Consider the following 27,614-nt stretch of genomic DNA (forward strand, 5'->3'; position numbering starts at 1 on the left):
AGGGAAGATTAGTGATTGTAACTAACTGTGTTTACCCTCTTTAAATAAAGAATTTATCATTATTATTATTATTATTATAAAGGTTTAAGTGTGAGATTTCATGGATGTAGTGTGATGCCTGAAGTCTCATATATGATTTAAGAGGACTGGGGACCACTGACTATTCTTTATTGTACTTAAATTTGTCCAATTACTCTGTGAAAGTTCTAGAATGAGATTTCTTGGTAATGATATCTGGGGTCTATTGCATGGTATAGAGGACAAGGGACTAGGGACCAGGGACCAGACTATATTGTATATACTCTGTGAGGGTTTTAGAGTGAGATTTCTTGGAAGTGAGGACTGGGGTCTATTGTATGGTATAAGGGGACCAGGGACTAATCTATATTGTACTTACATTTGTCCGCTTACTCTGTGAGGGTTTTACAGTGAGATTTCTTGGAAGTGAGGCCTGGGGTCTATTGTATGGTATAAGGGGACTAGGGACCAGGACTAATCTATATTGTACTTACATTTGTGCCATTACTCTGTGATGGTTTTAGAGTGAGATTTCTTGGAAGTGAGGCCTGGGCTCTGTTTGGACACACTCTTTCACAGGCTCTGTCATGAACAATGTAAACACAAAATTCTTCAAAGTCGTCTTCCTTTAAACTGGAAATGTCCCAGTTATCGTCCATATCTGAAAACATAAAACAAAACACACAGTTAAAATCAAATTTCACTATTTCATCAATCTTTACAAACCTACCACATGCAGATGTATAAATAAAAGGAGATGTGGTATATTTGTCAACAAGACAGTTACCAACCAATACAAAGAAGAAAAAGAATGTGCAACATTATTACCTTGTGTATTGAGAATATGAAATCCTATGATCATGAGTCTTGCATAGACAATATACTTACTACTTATATTTATTTCTGTTTACTATTTGTTGTTCAGTTGCTGTCTCATTGACATTTATCCCATTAATCTATCAATTGACTGTGTTTTGTTTAATATTTACGAGATTCCAATATCTATGAATATCACCGAAAGGTGGTAAACCTCAAATATAAATATTTGATAAAAATATAATTTCAAGTCACTCTAATAAGAGCCAAATGATAAAGCCACAAAAAAAGATACCTAATTGATAAAAAAAAACATTTTCAATGAAAATTGATAACTATAAAAGTAACTTAATTAGCAGTATAATTTGTTTAAGCCCATTTTTTTTTTTACACTATACTTTTTTTACAGCAATGATTATTTTTTGTCGTTAAAAAAAAAAAAAAAAAATTATTTTTTTGTCTAAAGAAAGAAAAAGCTTACCTTCCTTGCGTAATCTTAGAAGCAAAGAGTTTTCTAAGAATGAACTACATTGGTGCAGTTTTTTGGACACTATAATTCCAAAGCACAAAGCTTTTGTGATTAGTAAAAAGAAAGAAATGTTAACATTTTTAACCTACCTGTTTTTAACATGGAAGCAAAGAGTTTTCTGAGAATAGTAGATGCACCTAACCCGCAGGGAAGTTGTAAAATGACTACTAAGCTTCTCCCTAATTTCATTTTGAAAGCTGAAAGTGTTGGATAATATTTGTTCTTAGCAATCTTCTTCCCTATGAGTTCATAATTCTATTTCCCTATTTCAGATATAGAAAGTCAAATATCCTATTGCAGTCATTATGAAGCCTTGTACTGATAGCGTCCTTCAGTCTACAGTGTTAATTAGTGGACAAAAAAAAGATACTTTTTAAAAACCCAGAAATAGGGAGGTTAATTTGATATCTCAAAACAAAAACAAGAAAATAAAGAAATGTTTTTTTTAAAAAAGCAAGTTTCTCATGTTGTAAATATCTTGACATTGTTCCTTATCATAAATATCAACAAACAATCTATTTGTTCACTGGTTATCTTCACTGAAAGTCTTGACCTCTTAAAAAAGGGGGAAAATGATACTGAAACAATTTCTAGGAATTATTTTGACAGTTTACACATACAGCTTCCTGAACTAGAGATAAAATATCATGTACTGAAAGAAACCAAAAAGGTTAAGAAAATAATAAAACAGAGTTTTCTCCCCTTGTTTCCAAGGTCAATTTCTAATTTTATCAGTGAAGGATGTTGAGTCTGCAGCCCACAGAGAGAGAGATAGGACAGTATCTTAAGCAAACACTTTCCGACCAGCCAGTTTAGACACGAAATGAAACTGTTATCATTCAAAAATAACACTTAACTTGTATCTTGTGGACTTTCAACGTAACTAACTGACAAATTTTTACTTGCAGAAAAGAAAAATGGGCAACCACTCATCAAAATCTGTGTCAGATGATTACAATATTTCATATTTTATCGCGTTAATGTGTAATTTTTCACTGTTTATCTGCGAAAGCTCCGCAGGTACAGGTCCAAAGTTATCAGCGCTAAAACAATTTTTAATAACGTGTCTGTAACCTTTCCTATCCTGACCAGAGCTTGGCACGGCAGATATTAAAAGTTTTTTTTATTAAGATTAATAAACCTTCTCCTCTAAACATGATTTAAACCAAAATTTCTTGCTGATACCATTATGACAGATATATATATAAAAAATCGTTACAGGAAATAATAAAAAAAAATTGAAGAAAGATTGTACGAGATTATTTCACACTGCTAGACATGACATAAAAATATCGGAGAAAACCTTTAAGTATTCATCAGGTCAAAGAAACATATATTTCATCTTAAATCTGCCAAAGAAAACAAGCAATTAAACTTCTCATTGATAAACATTTTTATATTTCACTTAAGTTTTCAATCTTTCAATTATAAACGATCATAATTTTGATAATTTTATCTTATCTGCATGAAGGCATTTGCTATAAAAGTTGTCAGTTTTTACTTTCTAATCAAACTATTATTAGTTCTAAAAGAGATGACTTATTTCATGATTATATTTTTGTCTCTCAGCATGGTAGATTTCTCCTTGGATTTAAATTTAAACTTCAAAGTTGACTGAGATTTAAAAGTAACCCACAGAAAAAGTGGTAAAAATACAAATAACAATACAAATTAAAAATAGAAATAAAAAATACATTTTTGATTCACAGCATGGTAGATTCTCCTTGAATTAAATTTAAACTTCAAAATTGACTGAGATTTAGAGTAACCAACAGACAAAGTGGTAAAAATACAAATAACAATACAAATTAAAAATAGAAATAAAAAATACATTTTTGATTCACAGCATGGTAGATTCTCCTTGAATTAAATTTAAATTCAAAGTTGACTGAGATTTAAAGTCAGAAATACCCAGTTAGAGGGCAAAGGCAAAGACGAACAATGATACAAAATATCTATAAATAAAAAGATCGAGCAACGATACCTGTAACTAAATTAACAATTGAATAATGACATATAAACATGATAAATGTGTTGATTTTATCATTAGGTTGCTGTCTCATTGAAGTATGTCTAGCATCCCTACATATATCTGTTAACAGTTTGGTGTTAATACAGATATCTGTTAACAGTTTGGTGTTAATACAGATATCTGTTAACAGTTTGGTGTTAATACAGATATCTGTTAACAGTTTGGTGTTAATACAGGTTTCACTGTACAAATGATACTGATTCTGAATTTGAGTACATGCATACTTGTTATACATCCTTTATAATTATATTTTTACTGAATGTTTATGAATTCAAGATAATATGTTGGTAAATATCAAAGAGTTATGAGACTGTCAGACAGCGAAAGTATAATTACAGTTCATAGCTATTCTCTGATACTAAATTCTTTCACATCTTTTTCACTTTTTAAATAGCTTAGTGCATTGTTAAACATATCTGCCTATTGTAGAAGACTACATTTTGACCTCTAGATGTCTATTTACTATTTATGTAGTCAGGTTGCTGTCTTTTGACATATACCCCACATCTACTTTTTTCTCACTTAAAAAGTTTCCTTTCTGTTTCAGTGAAGCTATTAAAGACAAAATTTGTTTTCTCTTTATCTTGAACAAAAATGATGAAAGATTGTCAGTAGTGTTACACCTAGTTTTATGGTCATAAGGAGGGACATTGTCAGTTCCACTTTAACATCAAACTTCATTTTTTCTTTGAAAAAAAGCAGTGAAATTATTATATAATTACGTATTTCATTTAGGTTTATCTATAGATATCATAATGTTGGTAAAACCATTGATCTAGTTTATGTAGAATTGCAGAAAAATTAAAAATATCCTATCAGTCGAAATTTAAAATTTAAAGCTCTAAGGTGCATGTGTTTTTACCTTCTTCAGGTAGCCTTCATTATGATTACAGCGCTAGTGTAATATAAGGGCTTTGCTCATTGTTGAAGGCTGTACAGTGACCTATATTTGTTAATTTCTGTGTCATTTGGTCTCTTGAAAAGAGGTGTCTCTGGCACATGCCACATCTTTTTTTTTATATATTTAGACAAGAATAAGGAAAAAAACTTATCCTAGTAAACCTCCAATATAATAAAATATTTTAAAAGCATAAAAATTAAGCAGTACTTATAAAATAATGTCATAAGATTTGTTACTGACTAAAATGTTTGGCTGAAAATGGTAGAGGCAAAGTTAGCCCCGCTTAAGAGAATGGGAGGGCACATGCAAACCTTGCCTAGAATGCTATTATAACCGCTATTATGGAAAGACAAACAGTAGGGCAACAAAGAGTTTAAATTGGGTGAAAGGGTAAAGTTAGACATACACCTTCTGTAACAGTTGAGGGCAATACAGTTGGACAAAATTTCATTGTCCTTAAATTACTTTTGTGCAAAAATATATTTTATCATATATATCTGGACCTTTAGTTTTCACTAAGTTTCAGTGTCCTTAAATTACTTTAGAAATAAAAGATAATTTAAATTAAATCATATAATTGGACCCTTATGATAAGAAAGCAAATTATTTTGATACTAAAATGGTCACAGATTCATTACTAAGCATCAACTGACTGCGTAGAAATTAATATCTACAAATTTATCAAATGGAAAACAAAAACGGATTAAAAAAAAACTTACGCAACTTGTGCAACAAAATAAACATTTTCCCCCCGCAATCAATGAAAAATACTTAAATGGTAGATTAATTTGAGCATGGACACACTTTTGTTACATCGGTGAGATATTATCAATTAAATATGGTACCAGCTGAAGGATACAGTCAATAACCAAAAATTAATAATGGAAACTAAAACAAGTTTTAATTTACTACTAGATAAGATAAAGTGATGTCATTTGCAAAGAAAGCGTTCAGTAACAGATTGAGGCACTCGTTTTTTCCCTCTACCGTGGGCAACATGTTGCACAATTGTTCTAAGAGATGGTCGTTAGATTAAAAACTAATGTGAAAATATTAGAAAAACTAATGAAAAGCTATTAGATTTTATATCAAATAATCGACGATTGATTTGTCATTATAAAATTTCTTCATAAAAGGGTGTTTTTTTCTATTTCAATAATTTGCTGTTACATTATTTAGTCAATAATTTTACACTGAAAATTATACGAAATACCTAGGTTTAATCGAACTCAAATTTTGACGACTCCAATACTTTTAATATGAAACCATAAAAATTAAGAAATCTAATTTATTTTCAAACTTTTCAATTCTCAAAATTATTATTATCACTATTTTAATTTTTTGTTTGATTTTAATTATAATTCATAACTTCAAAAGATTTTCCATTTGTCTTCAGAAAGTTAATTATGTTATAATAATTATAACTCAACTACAATAAAAATTAATAGGTTTAACCAAATAGTGTTATATAACAAAATGAAAATCACATTATTCACAATATATTTTACAACATTTAAGATAATATTAAAGACAATAACTAATTACATTTACTCATATCGAGGAACAGATATACCCCCATAAACTTAACAGATCTTTAAATCAAATAATTTAAAATATGCCAAAATTATTGAAACAAATTTAAAAGAAAAGAAAATTTTGAAATATAATTTTCTTACTGTTCATTCTAAAATTTCTTCTAAATCCAGGAAAGTTTCTATACAGCATCTTGACACTGTAATCTGTACTATTGTTTTACCTGTACAGGTACGCCTCTATCTACCTGGGTCTCAACAGGTGGGCTGGGACAATTTTATTACACAGCATCTTTTATCTCCCAATGACATGTTTATTTTATTAAAAAAAAAGGAGAAGCAAGAAAAATATCTGAGAAATCACAATTCAAACATTGATTATGTTTAATATTAAATATTTCATACATGGATTTCAATAAAAGTGGGCGTTTTCTCAATGATAGCAAATATTATGTACATTTCAGCAGGCATCAGTTTCGATCTATAATTCTCACAGCAAGCAATCAATTGTCTGTGGCTGCAACTGATCATTGGATTGGCTGATGAAATGAAATTAATTAACCTCATATAATTACAAAACTGTTGATGGGTCACGCCCCCTATTTGTCTCCTGGTGTTTTATTTACAGTAAAACTAGAAGTAGAAGGAAGCTAATCAGACTGGATATGTTCATTTGTATTCAAAGAAATATGTTTATTTATTAATATAAGGCGTCATAGTTCATTATATTTAAACACTTAAAGGAATATTTATAGATAAAGCATATTTGTAACTTTTTGCTTTCAACACAATGAACACTGGGTATTGAAACTGTTTTTGGTTTAAGTATGAATTTAACAATTAAATGTGAATGAAATAGAGTTCTGATTAAAATATGACAAATATTTAATATTCTTAACTTTTTTTTAAACAAATATAGAATAACTTAGATTTAATTTAATAAGAATTTGAAGATAAATTTATTATTCCTCTATCACTCAACGTGGACTTGAACTTTTCTTTTTATCCCCATGTTTTGACAGGGCTTGAATTTATCAGCTTTTATCCATGATTTTCACAGCCTTTTATCAAAATGTTTATCAATCCTCCATTATTTGAATCATTTTAAACTCTCTATAACTTTTTATCATGGACTTTACTGCTAATTTATTATCATTTAAATACCAGTGTAAACAACTGCGGATTCAGCAATCCACTCTAGGTATCCTGGATAATTCATTTAAATCCCCCAATGTTATAGATTTAACGGGATTATGACATCACGATTTAACTTCCTTTGTTTCAATTTATTTTAAAAAATCAATATATTTTTCTCCTCAAAAACTTAATTTTTCATTAAAAATAATTAACGCTTTAAAATATGACTTTATTGTCGAAGTATCTGAGAAAGGGAAAGGATAGAAATCCATGAGGATGGTTGAATTCAAAAGTCACCAATCTTAACAGTATCCCACCTATCTGTTTTTTAAACAGGTATTATCTATTGGCTTAAACACCTGTGTGATTCTTTAAAGCCATCCGTCTAAAACCCATTGATTTCTGACCCCTTGACCAAAGTTCAAGTGAATAACTCCACTAGATAAATTCATCTTTTATTTATTCTTTACTTAAATTTAGTCTTTGTTTTTCTAAACCAATTAGACCAAAGCAAACAAAGGTAGTTTTTTCCTACACAATAAGATATGTTATCTGTTTTGGTAAAGAAGGCACTTACATTCTTTTGTAATGCTTGATTGTTGTTTGTTTAATGTTCAGTGGCAAATTAGAAAAATCCAGAAAGGATAAAAATTATAATTAAACAAGGTGGTTTATTGGTATGGCAGTAATAAATTGAGAAGAAATTCAAGTTTAGGACAAATTTAATTTGTAAAAGTATTTACATATGCTGGTTAGCAAAATAAACAGGTAAACAGAAAGATGAAAACACTATTGACTTTCCAATCATAATATTGGTATCTGATTTCCAAATTTTAAATTCAATTTCAAACTCATTACTTGAAAATCAAAATATGTAAAATATTCTGAATCAATAATCAAAACTTGTCAATCAAATAGGAATGTCAGACATTTTCAATTTCTGATTTATTAAAGAAAGCTGGCATATTAATTGCCATCCCTGTCAACATTGGTCAGTGGGTGGTCAATCCTGGTCATTGATTGGTCATTTGAAAGAAAGACAGGTGATTTTCTCTTCAATACACTAAGTACATGTATTTCAGTGATTACAATGTGTCTTAATTGCACCCTGCTGATTTGAGTAGTTAATAAAGGTGTCTTAATTGAACCATGCTGACATAAACAAAATGATAACCCAAATCGCAATTTTCATAAATCACATTTATATCTTTATGATTGCAAATGTATGAATTTTGAAAATTATGAAATTAAAAATAAATTTTACAAATATTAACCTACCTTCAAATAATATTCAAAATATTATAAAATTGAAAAAAAATTATAACTGAAAAAAATATCACCTGCAATTAATATATGTGTTGACGAGTTATACATTTTAACATTAAAAAAAAAGCAATTGCAATATTTTTAAGAAAAAAATTCTGTTGAAAAAATAATCATCCCCCTATGCCTATAATTTTTCACTGAAAGCATAATTACAGTGAATGAAGTTACAATGCCAGTCTTCATTCCGGATAAAATTTAATTTGATAGACTTCTTCATAAAATCAGCAAATCATATATTTATAAAATTATACGGCAGACTATGAATTTCATTTTCTTTCCCTATAGAAATTTATTTGAATATCGTCGCCAGACTTAATAATGCATTACATCTAAAATTACACGGTGCGGGAAAACAGAATCAGAGAACAGCCTATAAAGTGTCATCCGTGAATGTTGACTTAGCCAGTGCATTACCTGCAAAAATACAACAATTTCATCGTTTTTATAAAGAAGGTCTTGTTCTCCGAGATTTGTTAGAAAACTGAAATATTGACTTTCTTTTCAATCAAAAGTAAATATAAATTATTAATTTTGTATCCATTCATAAGAAAAACATGATGTTCCTTTTTCCGAAAAACTTTCACCTTTTTTTTTACAAAGTTGTATGATTATACGCTAAGTGGGTAAACATTCAAATACCAAATTATTTCTTTTTAAAAAGAAATTCAATTACTTTTTCCTGGCTGTTCATTTTTTAACAGCTTTTGAAGTCAGCGGAAGACCTTGTTTACAAATATTAATTCTTTGTTATGAAATTGAAAAGTTGGAGTAAAAACATACATATACAATGAGGACTGAGGCCAACGGGAGTAAAACAGTTATGACTTTGTTCGAGCACAGCCTTGATAAAACTATATAATTCAATTTCAGAACTAAGAAATTGGACCAAATTTAAGGTAAAGAAAAGACTGAAAGTTTTCAATCATATTTAACGTAAAATCATATTTATTTCTTTTTTTTCACAGCATAAAAAACGTGTCAATTAGAACTATAGTCCAGTTTAGCTTTCACTTACAGTTCTCAGTAAAAGAAAATTAAAAAAATTACAGCTGCAATCTTAATTTGAAGATATATAAAGTTAATTGTTCTGAATATGCACAAGATATTTGTCACTGGACATGGAGTAAATAGCAATCAATCAATTAGTCAATCAATAAAATTAATGCAAAACAAAAATTATTTCCAGATCAATTGATAGAATTAGAAACAGAGGCATATATTACAAATGGAACAGCAACTTAACCCAAAAAAAAACACTTTAATTATTCTGATAAAAAAAGTTATATAAAGAAAAACAAAAAAATAACTGATCATAATGAAAAAATGTTTAGCAATTTTAACAAATAAAGTAGTAAGGTCTTTTAGATCAGTGTGAGAAGAACTTACAGAACTTTGATGAAGAACAGCCAAATAAGAAACTTAATTCTGGACCAATTTATGATGACATAAGATTTGTTTCATTTTATTTATCTACAGCATGAACTATTTGTCACTGGACATTTTTAATACAGTTAAAAACCCATCAAAATAAGCATAAAACTTCAATTTAAAAAAAATCTAAGATGTACATGAATTATATTATGCATAGATAATCATGTATTCAGTGTAGGACACAGCCGGTCGCCTGGTCGCCAAATGCGACCAAAACCTTGTTTGGGCGATTAGAAACTGTAAAAAGATAGGTTGTTACTGACCCAAAAATAAATCATTGGGCGAGTGCATTATTATTCTCAAAATCGTAATTACTCCTATAAATAATGCAACCCAACTTCGGAACAAATATTTTCGGAAATCCTCTGGTCACATCTTTAAAACGTTCAAGTTGAGGAGGTGTTCCATAATTGGAAGGATACACATATAGAACAAAAATACGTGCATTAGAATATTAACATGACAGATGACAAACACATTGTGCGTGATATTGCGTGTTTAGTAGGTCAAATAACGCTTTACTGGCAATGGGGGTCGCTAAACAAATTGTGTTTTATAAAAGATAACGACAGCCATTGACAGTAAAATCCCGTCTGACCCACTAAACCAAACAAGGACAAGGGAATTTTGAAAAGAACTCCAAACACGGAAACAACCACAGGCACTTGTTTCTATCCATACGAAGGTCGACTATCCATAAAGCATGGATAGAAACAAGTGCCTGTGGATACAACTGAGAACCTGTCAAAATATTTTTCATACGATTGTGGATAGTACACCTCCAAGAACAGAAACAAGTGATCAGAAAATATTACGTTTATAAAATGTCTTTTGATTTTGTTTTGCACTGAATTTTGGACTGAAATACAAACTTTTGAAATGACTGACCGAATAGAATATCGCGGAAATTCCCAGTACTAAGATCTACTAATTTTAAAAGATCAATTCGCAGAAAACTGTTTAATTTTAAACACAAGAACAAAATCTTCAGTGACGGGCACGAAATCACTATGCAACCGAATGGAACTTCACTTCTCGCTACTCTCATGAAATGAGACAGAGAGATCACTTTTTTCTCTTCAATACCCTATATCGATCTATATTAGGCACTGAACAGTGAGGTTCTATTAATTCAGTGACAATGAAGATTGGAAAGTTTTTTTAGTGTTATGTGTCGGCAAGGTTTGATTGAAGAATTAAGAATTTATATTGGTTTTTTTTCATTTTTTATGCGTCAACATGGAAAAAAAAAATGTGTAAAATAATTGGGCTACCAATTTGCATTTTGGGCCTGTGAAGTAAATTTTTTACTGGCCCAAAAAAAAAATTTTCGGGCCAGCCTTTGGCTGGCCCGACTGTCCTACACTGTGTATTATTGTTTTCTAGTTGCAAATTTGGACACTATGGAATGACAAAATGACCACCAACACATTTAAGCTGAAGATCTCCGACCGTGAATATTGACCGTAATCCATTGATAACTGATGAAGACCTCCTCAACAACATTGAAAGTTTTATCTTCCCTAATATGATCTATACAAACATAGCAGTGTTATTATCAGTTGATTTCCTTTCTATTCAGGTATTTAAAGATCACAAAATCACTTTCAATGTGTTTGTTTATACAATAATCCAAATCTACAGGTGGTGTAAAGAACTAAGGTCACAGGTCAATATCATAGTAATGCTTCCTTCAGTTTTATTAACTTTGTCAAGATTTATGTATTTTTCTGATTTTTAAATTTTTCATTCAAAAGTAAATTTAATCTTATAAGTTTAATTTTTAAAAGACTACACGTGTATTCAAAATATATTTTTTGTTTTGTTTTTGAAAAAACAAAGAATCAGAAGTCCAGGAAATAAGGAGTTGGGGGATAAGGGGTCTCTACTATGCCCTCTCCCCTTCAAAATCCACCAATGCTGGGAACAAATAAAATTACAACATCATTGAAACAAGAACCTCCAGAATCTAATCAGCATATAATTGAGAATGGAAACAGGGAAAGTGTTAAGGAGACAACAACCCAAGCAGGAAACAGCGTGAAGCCAACAATTTTTGCAGTGCAAAAAAAAGCACATTCTGTGTTGTCCTAAATTTCAAAATTTGAACTTTTTTAATTTGTAAATTTCCTAATAAAGTCAGCCTACTTGACACAATCTTCCCTTCCCTAGTGTAGATACTTTACACAAAAAATTGACAATTTTAATCTGGTTTCAATCCTATTGTCTACAAAAAACCATATAAATTTCTAATATTAGCCTTACTTGATGATAATAAAAAGATAAAAATTGACAACGAAATAATCTTTCGCCAAGCCCACGTTTCTCATCCTCAGCATGGCATCAATCTCTGACAAACTGCCGATTTTCTATATTATATCTTCAACAACTTTCCATATCACGATATCTAAGGGACAGGTTTACCTGTATGGAATTTACCTGGTATCTAAGTGAAATATACAAGTCGACCTGATGGACAAGTAGTATATAAGTGGATAAAAAAGTATCCAGCATCGTAGAGCCTTATGACTTCCGCCATGTGAATAAACAAAGCGTTAGTTCAGGTGTAATGCATATTTTCTCTTCAATCAAAATAAAACTTTTTTCTGTGGCTTAGATAAGGTTTCCATAGAAACTAATGTAGGACGGTCCACGGTCATCTTCAACATCACTTCACTTCTGATCATTATGTGGCCGATTTTCTATTAAATTGCGGATTATGACCTATTCAAACTTAAGAGCAGCGGAAAAAATATCGTTTTTAAAGATAATAACTAAATATTTAGCAATATTTTTCAAGTGAGGGCAAAAACATTTATTTATTGACAAAACCACGGAAACAATCTCAATTCTTGAAATCAGTGATAAAAATCTCACTATCATAAGAAATGATATAAAATTTTAAGTAATGATGAATTAAGTCATAAAATCGTAAACAAAAAATAACAATCGTAAATAATGTTTAATAACAGGGTAATGGTTTATTTATGACTCTTCTATGACACAAGTAGATCAGTTTTATATAACTATTTAATTTTTTTTTTTAAAACTCATTGAAAAAAGTTGAATGTCTTATTTATCATGTCTTCATTATAGAATTATACTTGTTCTATTTATTAATGAAAAGAAATGTGGGGTACAATTCAATTAGACATGCAGCGGCCGTATATAAACAAAAGACATCTTGTTGGTAGCATTCACTAAAAGTCGTCCTTTATAATCTTGGTGGCAGCACTCACTTAAAGTCTTCATTTATACAATAAGTCAAGTCTCATATTAATTGCCACAGCACAAAACATCATAATTTTCACTTATTGAAAGTAAGAGCTATCGTAATGAAAACAGTCATGTCCACTTTTGTTTAATATAAGGGTGAAGGTTGGTACCTATTAAAACTTCATTTTTGGGGCCTTATTTTTGGTTGCTGATAGGTGTGAGCCGAGGCTCCGTGTTGAAGACCGTACTTTGACCTATACTGGTTTACCTTCACAAATTGTGACTTGGATGGAGAGTTGTCTCATTGGCACTCATACCACATCTTCTTATATTTATATATAGACTTCATAACAACAAGACCACAGAGTCTTCCTTAAATGATCAGTTTTGAAATGTAGCTATCCTTTCCCTTTGTGTCTATTCAATTTTTTTCACAAAATAAGATTATTTTTTTTTCTGATCATGGCCTTTGAATCGATCATTATCAAAACAAGATTAGATTTGGCTGTGTAACAAACTATTGGTTAAAGACTTCAATAAAACAATAAAAATAGAATTGAAAATATCATTATATAAACAGATCACAAATCATTTTACAAAAGATTTTCAAATTGTTATTTTTTCTCATTTTTATTGCTCAACTGGTGTGAATAGTCAATTTGCCTGCCTCATCGATTTTCAATAGGAGCTTGCATGACAAAACCATAGCTTCATTTAATAGATCAAAAACCACAGATAAAAGTTAGATATATTTTGATAGCAAAGTGGGGGTTCTTTAATGCTGAAAACAAAACCCTGATTTTCTTCTAATCACCGATAACTGACCAGTCATTGTAACACATAAAGATATTTTTTAAATTTATCAGATGAATACTAGAAATCAAACCGAAAAGAAATCGTGCATCATGCACGTTAAGTTTTGATCAGTGAAGATATATTGTTCTAATGGTTCAAATTCAACGGATTGGAGTGACATCGGGGTCAACCAAATTGACGATCATCGAAAAGATAATTAAATGACAAGGACCAGAGAATCATAGGTAATTATCAGAAAATCATGGGTAAATTTCATACAATTTAAATGTAAATGATTCAACAATTGATACTGCTCTTATTTTACACATTCCTCAAATAATATTTGATTTTTAATGATTATATTGTTATATTATGCATAAAGACGAGTTAAGAGGAGTAGGGTATAAATTAGTGGTTAAAGTGGTTTGGGAGTTAAGAGGAGTAGGGTATAAATTAGTGGTTTAAGTGGTTTGCGGTACTGCATAATAAATTTGTAATTTCTGTGGTCAGTTATATGTAATTTTGAACTTTCCTATTGATGCGTAGAGTACCGGGTATTGAACTTGAAATTATCAGAGTATGTTATCACATACATAGCAATTCTCACCCAATCCTTTACATTTCAGGTATTTTTTATTTGCACAAAAAAAAAAAACATGCTTTTTGCTCTCTCCATTAGTTGACCATAAAAACAGAGATATTCAAATGTGGTCAATTTGAAATGTTTTAGAATTTCATTTTCAAAATTCATTTCTGAATAAAGAAACATTTAAAAGGTTTCAAAATAGAACAATATTTTATCTTATTTTTTTCATCATTAAAAAGTACATCTGAATCAACCCACTACATTTTGAGCCCAGTGTACAGTAGGGACCATTTGTTGGTCTTTTTATTTGTCTGCTAATAGGTCCAATATTTGGAGTGATTTCTGTGATCAAACAATTTGTTGTTGTGCATCTTTGTGTTCATTTTTCAAAAGTAGTCGTGACTGTGTTCATAGTTAGTCGGGTCTGTTCTTTCTTGTGCAATTTGTCTTATCCTTTTCAATTCTTATTTATGATATATATTCCAAACCCTTACACAAACCATATGCCATTAATTAGACAATATCTACTATTTATAATTAAGATGCATATTTTTTTAATTTATATAGTTCCTTTTTTTTGATCCCTGACTAATTTAAATGAATGGAAATATGAGTGATAGATATAATCACAATCTTAGAAAAAAAAATCTGGAAAATAAAAACAACTTTTACAGTTTAGATGATAGAATCGTCTAAATACACGAAAATGATAGTTCAAATCACAATTAAAGGAAATTTAATTCTGATAGCCAGGAAGTCAAATCTTTATTTGTTACCAGATATATGTATATGAAGATTCTACTGCTACATTGAGTCTGAACAATATTTCTACACTCTTTCCTTCTCCATTTTAAGCTCCAAATTAGTAAAATTACTATATTTTTTTATGGATCAGTGTTCGATAGCCTATCATAGCCACAACTGTCCGCCTTCAAGCAGAGAACTTAGATACCTTCAATATCACAACCTTTATAAATTTTTGTCTTAATGATGTATAATTACTTTAAGTGCATCAGGACTAAGAAAAAGTCAAAACCAACCAAGCTAAAACAAAATATTTTAAAACCACTTTCCCCAGTGAGTGCTTGTAATTTGTACATTAAAACAAATTGACATTTTTTAAATGAACAAAGCTATACTTTATAAACCAATATTATAGTAACTGGTCAATTCAATCAAAAAATTTTCAAGAGTCTTTTAAAACATTTGCTATGTTTGCTGAGGTTAAACTTTAGAGGACTAGACCAGAGATATTTAATACAAGAGATTGGCAACTCAGCGAAATCTTTGCAAAATTAGGTTGTGTAAAATTGGGGTAGAAATAAATGGATTGTACTGCACCAAGTGCACATATATCTTGCAGTAACTATAAACCTGGGTGTTCTTAAAAACTATTAAATCCTTTCTGTTTAGACATCAGTAAAACTGAAACAGAAAGTGAACATAAAACTTCTTTAATAGAAAACATAATCTGATTTCATATTTTGATATAAGTATAAATTGGAGATATGAAATCATATCAGATTGAAGGAAATTTATTTTCGACTTTTTATGTATAATTTATAACCTATCTAGTTCTGTCGGATTTTGATACAAAGGCAATATTCCACAAAATAACTGATGTCAAAATTTCTATCTTAAATCTCTATCAAGTAAAACTTCCTGCATTAATGGCAGAAACGACTAGTTTTCATAATTTTACAGAAGATTCTTATCATTAGAGAGTTGGGCACGGAGTCACCTGTTAACTATTCATAACCTAGGTGCCAAAGAAAAATAATTTTCAAATAAATACTTAATTTCCTTCCTTGTATCTTTCCCCTATCTGGATATCATCTCTCGGTATGATCAACATGTGTACTTTCATTTTGAACACTTTACTTTACTCCAAAACCATTCATAAATAACATCGCTAATCTCATCGTTATAGATATAACAAGATAGTATAATGTTCTCCTATTTCCTCTCTCCTTCAAGACACAGCGCCACCATAGCACGCTGCCATGGCTCTTTAAGTACAAGTCAAATGGTGATTTTACAGATAGGGAAAATGTTTATGTTTTTTCATTTGAAATTAGTGTCGAGGGCTCGTGGGGATTATTAAATCTATAGATATATTCTGATTAGATCTGTATTATCTTCTTCATCTCTTACTTGAAAAAAGTCATTTAAGTTTTTTATGTAAAGTAATCCTAACTGGAGTCAAGAGGCTGCTGTTAGAACCACAGTCAAAAGTAAAAGTTTTGATGTTGGGATTTAAAAGAAATCTAGAACTTTTGAAACAATCTTTATATCCTTAGAAGATGCTGATAAGAAAATTTTAAAAGAAGAAAACAGTTCTTTTCATTAATGAAGATTTTATTTTTTAATAGATGAAAAATCTTTTTTTTATTTATGTAGTTTTTATTTATACTTATGTATGATATGACCTCTAGATAGGCATCTTATATCAACCAAATACACTAAACCTTTGATGTTATGTTGGCCCTTAATTATAACACAGTTGTTTAAAATCTTAACATGAGAGGGATAATAAAATAGAGAAGAAATAAATCTCTTAAATAAGCTACTTTGTATAGAAGATTTAGAGTTTTGTGTCAGAAATATTAAAAAAATGAAAAATAATTTCTATTCATTCATATCTATCTTTGATTTCCCAATGAATTCATTGTAATCTAAAATGTCATTCCAAAATTATGATTTTTTTTAAACCTAAATCATTTAAAAACATTATTTTGAGATTTAAAAAATCATTATTACAATCATTTTTCAGAATATGTTTTTCCTCATTATAACAAGATTCAAATAAAACCTAAATCATAGAACATCATTTTTTTTCCTTTCTGAGAATTTCAAAGTTTCACCAACCTGTTCCAGGAGAAGATTTTTCATCATTTTTACCAGATTCAGAATTACTATCTTCGTCATCTGATGTTTTGGGACTGTCCAATTTCTGCATTTTTGGATCAAACACTTTCCGCTGACAACTGGGTGGAACAACAATGGGAAAATAACATGTAGCGATTACTCGAGCATCATCCACAAACTAATCAGAAGATGTTACCCTTCATTTGAAAAATTGTCACAAGGGGCCAAGTCAAGCGGAACAGAAGTGCAAAATTGGAAAAAGAAAATTTTAATAGGACGGCCTTCCCATCATTAAACATTCAAAGTGGGGATGGTATTAAATTTGTTCAGAACGATGTGAATAGTATTAAATGCTTTATGCGCTTAAGTTAGTGTGAAAGTTAATTGTGACAGCATAAAATTTTAATACTTGTTTATCGTTTTTCACCTGCGGTGACTTTTGAAGATGGAGGTTTTAAAATCCATATTGAATTATCATTTCAAACATAATTTAAGATACATAAATGAAACTGAAATGATTTTATTTGACTATCATTACAAATAAAGTTTACGACTTAAAGGAACACTGGTTTAATTTCGATACGAATTTTACACCTTATTTATTTTGACCATGTAAAAGTAATTATCTCGGCTCATCCTATAGAAATGAAATTGTTTGGAATTTTCACTTGCAGACACAAATCAATTTTTTCTAAAATTCAAAGTTATTAACCGTATTCATTTTAATTCATTTAAACGACATATCTAGTCCGGGTTTGGTTACAAGACATTTATCATTTTAATAATTACATATTATTTAATTAAAGTGAAAACACATTTCGTCCTTGCGCTTTTAGCCCTTAATTATCCGTATTATATCATTCCGCCTTTCTCTTCCATTGGTAAATATCTCAATTAAATTTCATACAAATAATATTTTCAAGGAGTTTATATAGATCAGGTTTCAACAAATTACTCCACTAATAACCTGTAATACTTATTATAATCAATTTTGACAAAATTTAAAAGTGAGTTTTTATGTTGTATCCACAAAAGCAACAAGACTTTTAGATTAGACACTCACATATTTAAATGTAAAATTAGAATCAAATTTCAATTGAATAAATATGTTTTCAAAATGAATTTGATGTTCAGATCAATTTGTAATCAAGCTAATTGGGTAAAATCAAGACATCATGAAAAGAATTGTACATTTATTTTTCACCCAATTCAAAAAAGCTATGCACATTTGAGTCAAATGAATTCAATAAAGATTTGTTTTGAGCCAAAATTGATTTCAATCCTGAAATTTATATTTCCTATGATAATCTTGAACATCATATTTTTGAAATACATGAACTGATATTCATATTTTGATCATATATTGAATTATACATTCTAAATCATTGCAGTGAAATGTAATTACATGCACCATGCATATGCTTCTTGGAGATGACACATTAATGAATGTAGGAGATGTGAAGTACATGTCAATGAGACAGCAACCCAACCATACAAAAAAAACAAAAGATTTGCAAACAAATGCACAGGACACTGTTTTGATTTGTGAGTTAATCCTAAAGGAAAATCATGAAAAAATGTGGCTTTCGAATTCACATACAACAAAATATGAAGTTAACAGATGCTGCCATTTTCCTCCATATTACTATGCATGCTAGCAATGTTTATAAACTTTGGACTGGTTTCCTTCTCAGGAAACAAATGTGGTCGAAAATGGTGTACCCTATAATACAGTGAGTACACAACACTCAATAACGACACTTATTTCAAAATAGTTTATCTATCTTGTGCAAAAGATTCATTTCTAATCACAAATGTATCAGACTTACTATGATTTTGATTCATAATGTAATCTTTTTCTTACCATGAGAATGTTCTTTAAAAGCTGAAAACTTTTATAAGAAAAAAAGTACATACCAAAATTTTGAAAAAAGTGAATAAAGGATGTCTAGTCAAAGTGGAGACAATCTGGTTGAAAGTTCATCACAGATTACAATTCTAACAGAAAGTGGTTTTAACAGGTGACACACAAAATGCTTTACATTGGATAATTCACACAAAAAGTGATCCTTAAGATGATTCATACATGAAGGGATTCACTGAAAAGTCCCTCTTGCTGGTGTTTGTAAAATCACTGTAACAAGGGATTTTAGAATTGCACTTACATGTATGACCCTGTCATCTAGTTTCTATTAAAAAAAACACAGCCATATTTCAGGGTGACCCATCCACAATCACCCAAATTCATTGTGAAAATTAAGAGCAAAGAATATTTTTACTGAATTGTCTTTAATGATGATACTCAATAGAAAGTTTTAATAGAATACTGAAGACAGAAAGGCCGATTGTGGCCTCTAATTTCAGGTTTATCTAATGAAATATTTTGGACATTTATTGAACACTTAAGTGTCTATTTCAATTGATTCAATTAGTTTATGTGAACGATTTTAACTGATTTAGTCTGATTCAAGCTTAAATATGAAAAATCTAATATGCCAAAAAAGGTCACTTTTCAGATGGTTTTTGTCAAAATTTTCGGTCTAAAACTTAACTAAAATGCTAAAATTGTGAAGATTTGAGTAATTTAGCATGACTTAATGATGCTATTACCAGATATATGTGCATTGTATTGTCAACAACATCCCGTATTTATGTAGCAGAAGCATTCTACTTTCCAGTATTAAAATAGCTAAAAGATTCCATTTTCACAATTTTGTAAAACTGCTATATATTGGGGCCAAAAAGGAGTCTTACTGAACCTACTCCTTTATCAACTAGACAAAATTGTACAAATTAAATTTTATGAAAAAAAAATGAATTTTTATTAAACATATTAATACTATTTGCCCTGGTTTGCATTCATTTTTTATAAACAGTTTATCTTCAAATATTGGATTTTTCAATGGCGTTTTTATACTGCTTGTAGAATCAAATTCATTTTATAAGTCTTAACATGATAACAGATTTCATTAAAGACACAAAAGCAAAGGCGGACAAAAATTAGAAAACAATTTCGTTTAAAATGACTTTGCAAGATTTCTGTTAAAAGTACAAAAGTAAACACAGAAAAAATACACACAATTTTATTTTTACATGCTCCTCACATGTTTTCATGTTAATAGTAGATATTTAACAGAAAGACTTCAATTATTTTATGTAAATATCAAATCATTAATCATATGTTTTGTCACTGAATTTCAAAGAGCAAAAATTGACCCTTAAAATTATCATGATAAAATTGTCAAAATTCAATCAAATTGCAGAAAAAATATAATTTAGTTAAGGTAAAAAATAAAATAAAAATATCATTTATAAGCGATTATTATTTATTAAAATCATATGCAAAATTTATGCAGTAGTTCTCTCCTTAACAAAGGAAGGGAGTGTGACTCTATCAAGGATGAAAGCTTGCAATTCGTGTGCATCTCAAATAGAATGCCTCCAGCAAGCGAGAAGTGCGACTGGCACAAACGTGTTTACATAGATGACCATATATATGTAATATGAAGAAATTAGTTTTCTTGCACTTTTCATCAAAAAGAAATATCATTAAATGAAATTTGAAGAGGATTTTGTTATTTTAGAACGTAGATTAGCATACGAATATCAATTTTGAGTACCCCTTGCCAAGATAAACAGTAACTATGATGTCGTATAATTATCCTCCCTTTATCAAATGAAATCATATTATGTAGCGCTCAAGGACAATTAAAAGTTACGTGCAGTTTTACGTGAATGTTACTTTGACTGACCTTCAGATTTACTTTAGGACGGAGGTCACATGAATAATTAATCAGCAAATGAAATTTATAAGTGTCATTTTAATATGCAAATTATTAGCACGCCTGAAGTACAAATTGTACTATTAAAATGATTCAAAATAAAATTTAGATTTGCAGTAACTAAATTTATGAGTCTCAAAATTAAATTAACTCTAATTTATTCAGTTTCACAAATTACAGCTAGGTTACTATGAAAATGAAACTTTCAGTTATATGATTTTCAAATTTAATATACAATGATTTAGCCTTTTTTTTTTAACATATTCTTAAGATAATTTTGTGGTTTTATACAATGATCAAATACAAAAGGACATGGATGGAGAGTTGTCTCATTGGCTCTCATACCACATTGAAGTTCTTCTTCATATATTTTTGTGGTTCACCAAACTTCTTATTTGTAAATATCATATGAGTAAAAGAAGATGTTGATTGGGACTGGGATCTAATAATGCTAGCTTAGTAAAAAAAACCTTGAAACTGCAAAATACCAGTGATAAGAATTGTACAAATTGCTGAATACAATGTACAATAAACCCCATTAAAGGTTACTGGATTCTGAAATAAAATGGATGAACTTTCAAACAGCAGATATAAGATGGAAAGGACAATCTATGACCTATATCCCAAACAAGAAAATAGTGACATCTACTGGTCTTTCGTATTTATCACTTATTGAATTGTTGATTGATTTTTGGTTGCTTAACCTCAAGTTGCAAATATTTCATGCATGTTCAAGACAAACTTTTGCATTGTAGCTGACTCAAAAGAACTTCAAAATAAACACTTACAGTTTTTGAATAAAGGCCAGACAGCAACACTTTTTAGTAACAAGTTGTAACTAATTATTTTTCATTAATTCAAGAGTTTTGTTGTTACAATAATTAGCATATTTGATTTATGCTTACTCCGATTACCGTGTAAAGTCTATATCTAATTATTGGCTGGGTTGGAGAAAACTCGCAACATGTTGCATCCAGTACCAAGTGTTAATTTGCCAAAACCGTAACAAAATACTTTTATTTTCTCAATTTAAATTCTAACACGTGTTACGACTGGGCCCAGAGGCTGAATAATTTAACAAGAAACGTTACTCGGGTGCCTTCGAAAATTAAATAAGGTCAAAACCTTTATTCATAGCCAGCGGTAAAAAACGAAACCAAAACTTTAGATAAATAATTAACTCCTCAATGCAACATATTCAATTTCTACGTTAGTCAAACATAGTTAACGTCAAAATGGATTGCGTTATATCTGAGTAAATATGATCCCTGCATATATTGATGAAATACGTCAGATTACACAGGCTTTGTATAAAATTTATTATCAAGAGCAACTATTGTTCCCTTCCTAATGAAAAGATATAAAAAGTAATTAATTTTCCCACTTGAAAGAGAGAAAAGAAAAGGTTAATTAGATTTGAATGTCTCAATACTAAATTTTGTAGTGAAATCGGCTCTTATTATAAATGTTTTGCAAGGTCATAAAAATTGTTGTCTAGAAAACCAATTCTAATTTTTAGCAGTACATTTCCAACTTGGAAAACTACAATATATATAATCAGAAAGTTTTAATAAATATGTTTAAAAAAAAAATGATAAAAAGAAACTAACATTCAATGTACTAAAAATTACAAAAATAAATCCCAGTTTTCTATCCAGGCGAAGGATATCTCTTCGAAATTCATGGAAATATAATAGAAGAACAAATGTCAGCATTTGTTTTCGTTGGTACATGTTGCAAATTTCGTTGATTAAGGAAACACTGTTTTTTGTGGACACTTGATTTAATGGTGTTACAAAGTTCTACAAATCAGATATTCTAAGGTCAAGGTATTCAACTACCGAGAAGCATTGTTTACATATTGCAAGCTCTAAAAAAAATTCTGTTCACATACAAAAAAAAAACCACAAAACAAAAATAAAACCCAAATACCTAGAAGAAAACAAAACGATGAAATAAGCATGAAAAATTGAGCAGAATATTGTAAAGTCTGAGACAAAGTATCATAAAAATAAAAACTTTAACAATTGTTTAAAGAATTTTTATCTTTTGTTGGAAGTTACTCAAAACTAATCAAGATAACCCTCTCCTGCTAGTATATCACTTTCATCAATTTTTCAAATCGTGTATCCTCTTTCAGACATAGAATAAGAAAACACTGAAAGAAAGATCAGGTTTGTGTGTCAGAGCATTCATTTGACTTAACGAAAATTCTATTTCTCAATCTTGAAATTAGAAACTGTATCATTTAGTATTTATTTGCTCATAAAAAGTGAAAAGTGTTGAATGTGATCTGTCCATTTAAATGTTAAGATACAGGTGAATTTTAAAAGACTTTGGATTCCAACGACAATATTATGTCTTTACCGGTGGTTTATTGAGACTGCACCATGCAATTTGTGAGAAATCGTAAATGTAATAATGGCTGTTAACGGAAATCGTCCGTAACAAAACGTTTTAGAAATAGAAACAAAATACTATGCAAATGAATACCAAAGAACTGAAAGAAAAAAGTTAAAATGATTTTGTTTTCAATTTAACACTCAGGTAAAAACGTAATAAATTATGTGCTTTGGGAACACCTTAAAAGCCTGTCTATTTTATTCTCTCGGGAGCATCTCTATCTCCGTGTCGGATGACAACTGTCAACATTACATCTTGATGAAATTTAACGATTCTTTTACACCTGAGCGTACCTCAAATTCTACCGGGTAAATACAAAAACAAAAGACTGGTATTTTTATGTCACAGTTTCACTATAGATGCCAACTTTGATTTCAAACGTTTTACAAATCGTACAATTCCCAATAGTATTAATTGCATTTGTCCGTAACACTTTTCTGCAGACAATTCTTTTAAGTTGGTAAAAGTTCGATAAAGACGACACAATAAAGGTCATATTATCTCCCATTAGTGACAAGAATTTTTATAAAAAGTCACATTCTTTTGTTGAAATTGAAAACTTTTACTTCAGAATTTATCTTTTTGTTTACAATTACAAGTATATCTTTTGGAATCTTAATGGATACAGAACACAATGTTTACGAAAAGAATAGTCCCAAGGCTAAAAGAAAAAGATCTTTACAAAAACATTTCTCATATCTTTTTAAAAAAAAATCCAAGAATCAGCAAACATATTCAAGCAGAAAAAGTTTTAAATTAGTTGGAGCATTATTTCTTAAATAATTTTTTCATATAGATAACTGCAAATGTCTGAATAATAGATTATACAATTGCATTTGTTTTTGGAGAAAATTGGATATTTTTGTGTCTTTCCAATGGCATCAACCATCAAAAACAGAAACTTTTTGATTGTTAAAAATTATTCGATGAATATGAATCTTCAATTGTTTAATTAAAAAAAATGTATTTTGAACCTGATTTCCCTAATATCCTTTTTTGTTTTGTTATAATTAAAGTGATATTCCAAATATAAAAGTATTTCTTTGTGTAATATGTCATCAGTCAAAGCTACAAGGCACCATTAAAGTCAAATCATCCAACTAACAAGCGAAAAAATATAAGGAGAAAATTGCAGTGCTATTCTCCTCTCAATTTGTATGTGATATTACTATCATAAAAAGTGATTTGAAGGCCAAATAAACAACAATATTTGCCGTAATGATACTTCAAGAAAACCTTTTTTTCTTTTCTTTTATTTTATGATGCTTCCATTCTTTTTACCTTATTTACAGTTAAAGATATTAGGGCAGGATGAATTCTATATCAAACATTAAAAAAATTCCAATAGACCTAACTTTATCTCAACCAAGTCATTTAATAATCTTAGTCATTTTAATAAAGTATCAAAATGAATTTAGCAAAAAATCATTTGTATGCTAAATATCTTATTAATTCCACATATCTAAATTTTGTAAAATTCATTAAAATACTTATAAATATGATATTTCCAAGTTTGCATGTCCTCAAATGAAAAACAATGATATTTATTAGTCCCACCCCTTTTACTTTCCTTGACATTTGAATGGGTGAAAGTTAAAACAGAAAGTTTAAAATATCCAATAATTTCACTTCTATTAGTCATGTGACTACTTACTTGTTGTTTCTTCTTGTTGCACAATATGATCAATGTCCGATGCTGAATTACATCTGCTCTCCATGGTGGACGAACTTTCTACAACAAATTTACATTTAGAAATGATAACTTTTATTTCAAATTAAAATTTTATACACATGATAAAGAGATTTTACAGTTGAATGGTATTTTTTCAGCTTTTGTTATAATCAACGTTAAACAATTGAACGGGACAAGATTTTTTCTGTAATCTGATCCGAAAATTCATTGTTCATTACTTGAGATTAAAAATAACTTGAGTTAAAGATACAATTCAAATGTTACAATTTCGTCAATGTGAGTGCCCGCCTACAAAACAAAGACTAATGTCATCTTCGCTGAATACTTTAACGGAAAATCTTATAGAGAATAGTGTGTTTTGCTTGGCTTATTTTCACACTGGTTAAGAACTATAGGATCGTAATGATAACAAATTTCTCAGTAGGGGACGGTTTCGATACAAAGTTTCAAATCATTTCAGAATTATGATGGCTTTTATCTTTAACATGCATTGACACGGAACACGGTTGATAAACGTTTAGTAACTTTTGTATCATATTTAATTGTTTTTGGCGTGACTGTACCAGTAAATTTCATGTTTAATCGCAAATCTCTAATTAAAATTCAGCTTATGTATTCAAATTAATGGTATAAAACAAATATGTTTCTCTTACGGTATTATTTAATATGATAAAAGAAAAATTTATGCAAATTTCATTTAAATTTCTACAATGAATTAACAAAAGTCTTCGGATAACACTTAGATCCAGTATCTAAACTGATTCATGCTGCCACCTTATAAAATTTTCACAATCATAAATGTTAAATTATCTTAAACATTACTGAATAACAGGGACTCTAGAAAATGAAAACCACAATGTGCTAATTTATTCATAAGCTTTTAAGCTGTTTACACACAAAATAGACAACATTATATTAAACCTATAAAACTAGATGTTAAAAAGATTAAATTTAACTTCCAAAATATTGGATCTTTTGTGAAAAAACTAGTAAATCTCTAAATTATCCACAACTTTTTCTCACTCTCATGAAAAACGGTGAATCCTTTTGTTACAAATAATGGTGTGAAAATGGAATACAGAAACAGCCGATACTTCCGATATTCTGTTAAAAAAGTTAAGTGACTCACTTTATAATAACTATATCCCTCCTCCTTGTTCTATCAACTTCTCTCACCTAGAAAATGAAAAGATACAAAAGAAAATGTGAAATCTATGCTAAAACGGTATAATATGATGTATATATTCATATAATACTCCTCTGCAAAAAATCCATAAGATGCACTTTCTTTCCAATCTGGACACTTCTTTTTTTTCTTCAATATGTTTATATTTTTCAACTGGAAGCTTAAATACTAAAAAATAACAGAACCAAAAAGTAATTATCTTTTTAAAGAAATTTACAATAGTTTTTTAACTAAATATTTCCCTTCCAGTTACCTTTCAGAAAAATTTAAATTTAAGGAATTATAGAATTTGTCTAAAATATTGCAGAGTCCCACACAAAACCAAACTCCTTATTACAGTGAAGCATTGGAGTCTGATTTTCCTTCCAAAATTACAATTTTACCAGCTGGGTACAGTAAGCCTCCACTCCACCAAGTAAGCTATAGGAGTACCACATTTACACAGCTAATGGAGAGATGTGATACATATCGACTTAGTCAACTACATGACAGGTGCCACATATAGAGCAGGATCTGCTTACCCTTCTGGAGCAAATAGCATCATCCCCCTGTATTTGGTGGAGTTCATGTTGCTAAGTCTTTGTATTTTGTGTACTATTGTTTGTCTGTTTGTCTTTTTTCTTTTAGCCATGGTGTTGTCATCTTATTCTGGACTTTGAATGTTCCTTTGGGTAACCTTTCACCTATCTTGGTCAAGGGAGGCATTGCTACACAGTAGTATACCTTTAACAAGCTTGTGCAAGGCAAGCAAGCATGATGTATACGAACTTCTTAAATGTTTATATGCACAATGCCAGCTGATGATTGTGGATCTTCTGCCAGCAAACTACATAAACTACAGTACATATGTACCCTGAACTAGTATACATTGTTTTGGGCTTGCTAAAGCCCTCCTCTGGGTGAAGGATTTTTTCTGTGTTGAAGATCCATTGGTGGCCTTGTGCTGTTTTCTGCTCTTACGTCTGGTTGTTGTCTCTTTAACAATCATACAAAATCTCCATATTCCTATCTCTTCACTTGTTATTTATCATCAAAGAATTAAACAAAAGTGGCAGGATGGATATAAACTGCTGACCCTTCTAAAGCTCCTCAGTTTTCCCAGCGTTTTTATGTAGTTAGTGTTGCTCAACTCTTAGTTTTCTGTTTAATGTTTCTTTGTTCATTTTTCTTATGGCCATAATGATTGTATGTTAAAAAAAATCTTTGCAATTGTTTATCGCCTCGCAATCATGGTATCTTTTACCTCTAACTTTTATAATTTTCTCTTGTCTTAATAAAGTTTTGTAACTACATACCCTTAAAGAGAGGTGAGTAAAATACAGGAGTAGTGCAATCAGGAATGTCTGATTTAATTGGAGCAAAA

The 27,614-nt window shown here is 29.7% G+C and overlaps 1 protein-coding gene across 4 annotated transcripts in view; it reads right to left on the bottom strand.

The window, feature by feature from the left end:
- The window catches only part of LOC134686780 (PR domain zinc finger protein 1-like), a 50,327-nt gene extending 23,867 nt beyond the window's left edge, over positions 1-26,460 (bottom strand). The window contains exons 1-3 of one of the 4 annotated variants that reach the window (XM_063546537.1): positions 26,195-26,460; positions 25,027-25,104; positions 513-679 (exon numbers count right to left, since the gene is read on the bottom strand). In XM_063546537.1, the coding sequence (XP_063402607.1) occupies positions 513-679; positions 25,027-25,090 (231 nt within the window). In that variant the 5' untranslated portion in view covers positions 25,091-25,104; positions 26,195-26,460. Of the gene's footprint in view, positions 1-512; positions 680-1,452; positions 1,561-5,972; positions 6,090-17,187; positions 17,347-25,026; positions 25,105-26,194 lie in introns of those variants that run through there. The other 3 variants (XM_063546536.1, XM_063546538.1, XM_063546535.1) reach the window with 3 other exon arrangements.
- Between the last annotated feature and the right edge of the window lie 1,154 nt (positions 26,461-27,614).

This window comes from Mytilus trossulus, chromosome 10, assembly GCF_036588685.1.
Source record: "Mytilus trossulus isolate FHL-02 chromosome 10, PNRI_Mtr1.1.1.hap1, whole genome shotgun sequence".
NCBI classification, from domain to species: Eukaryota; Metazoa; Mollusca; class Bivalvia; order Mytilida; family Mytilidae; genus Mytilus; species Mytilus trossulus.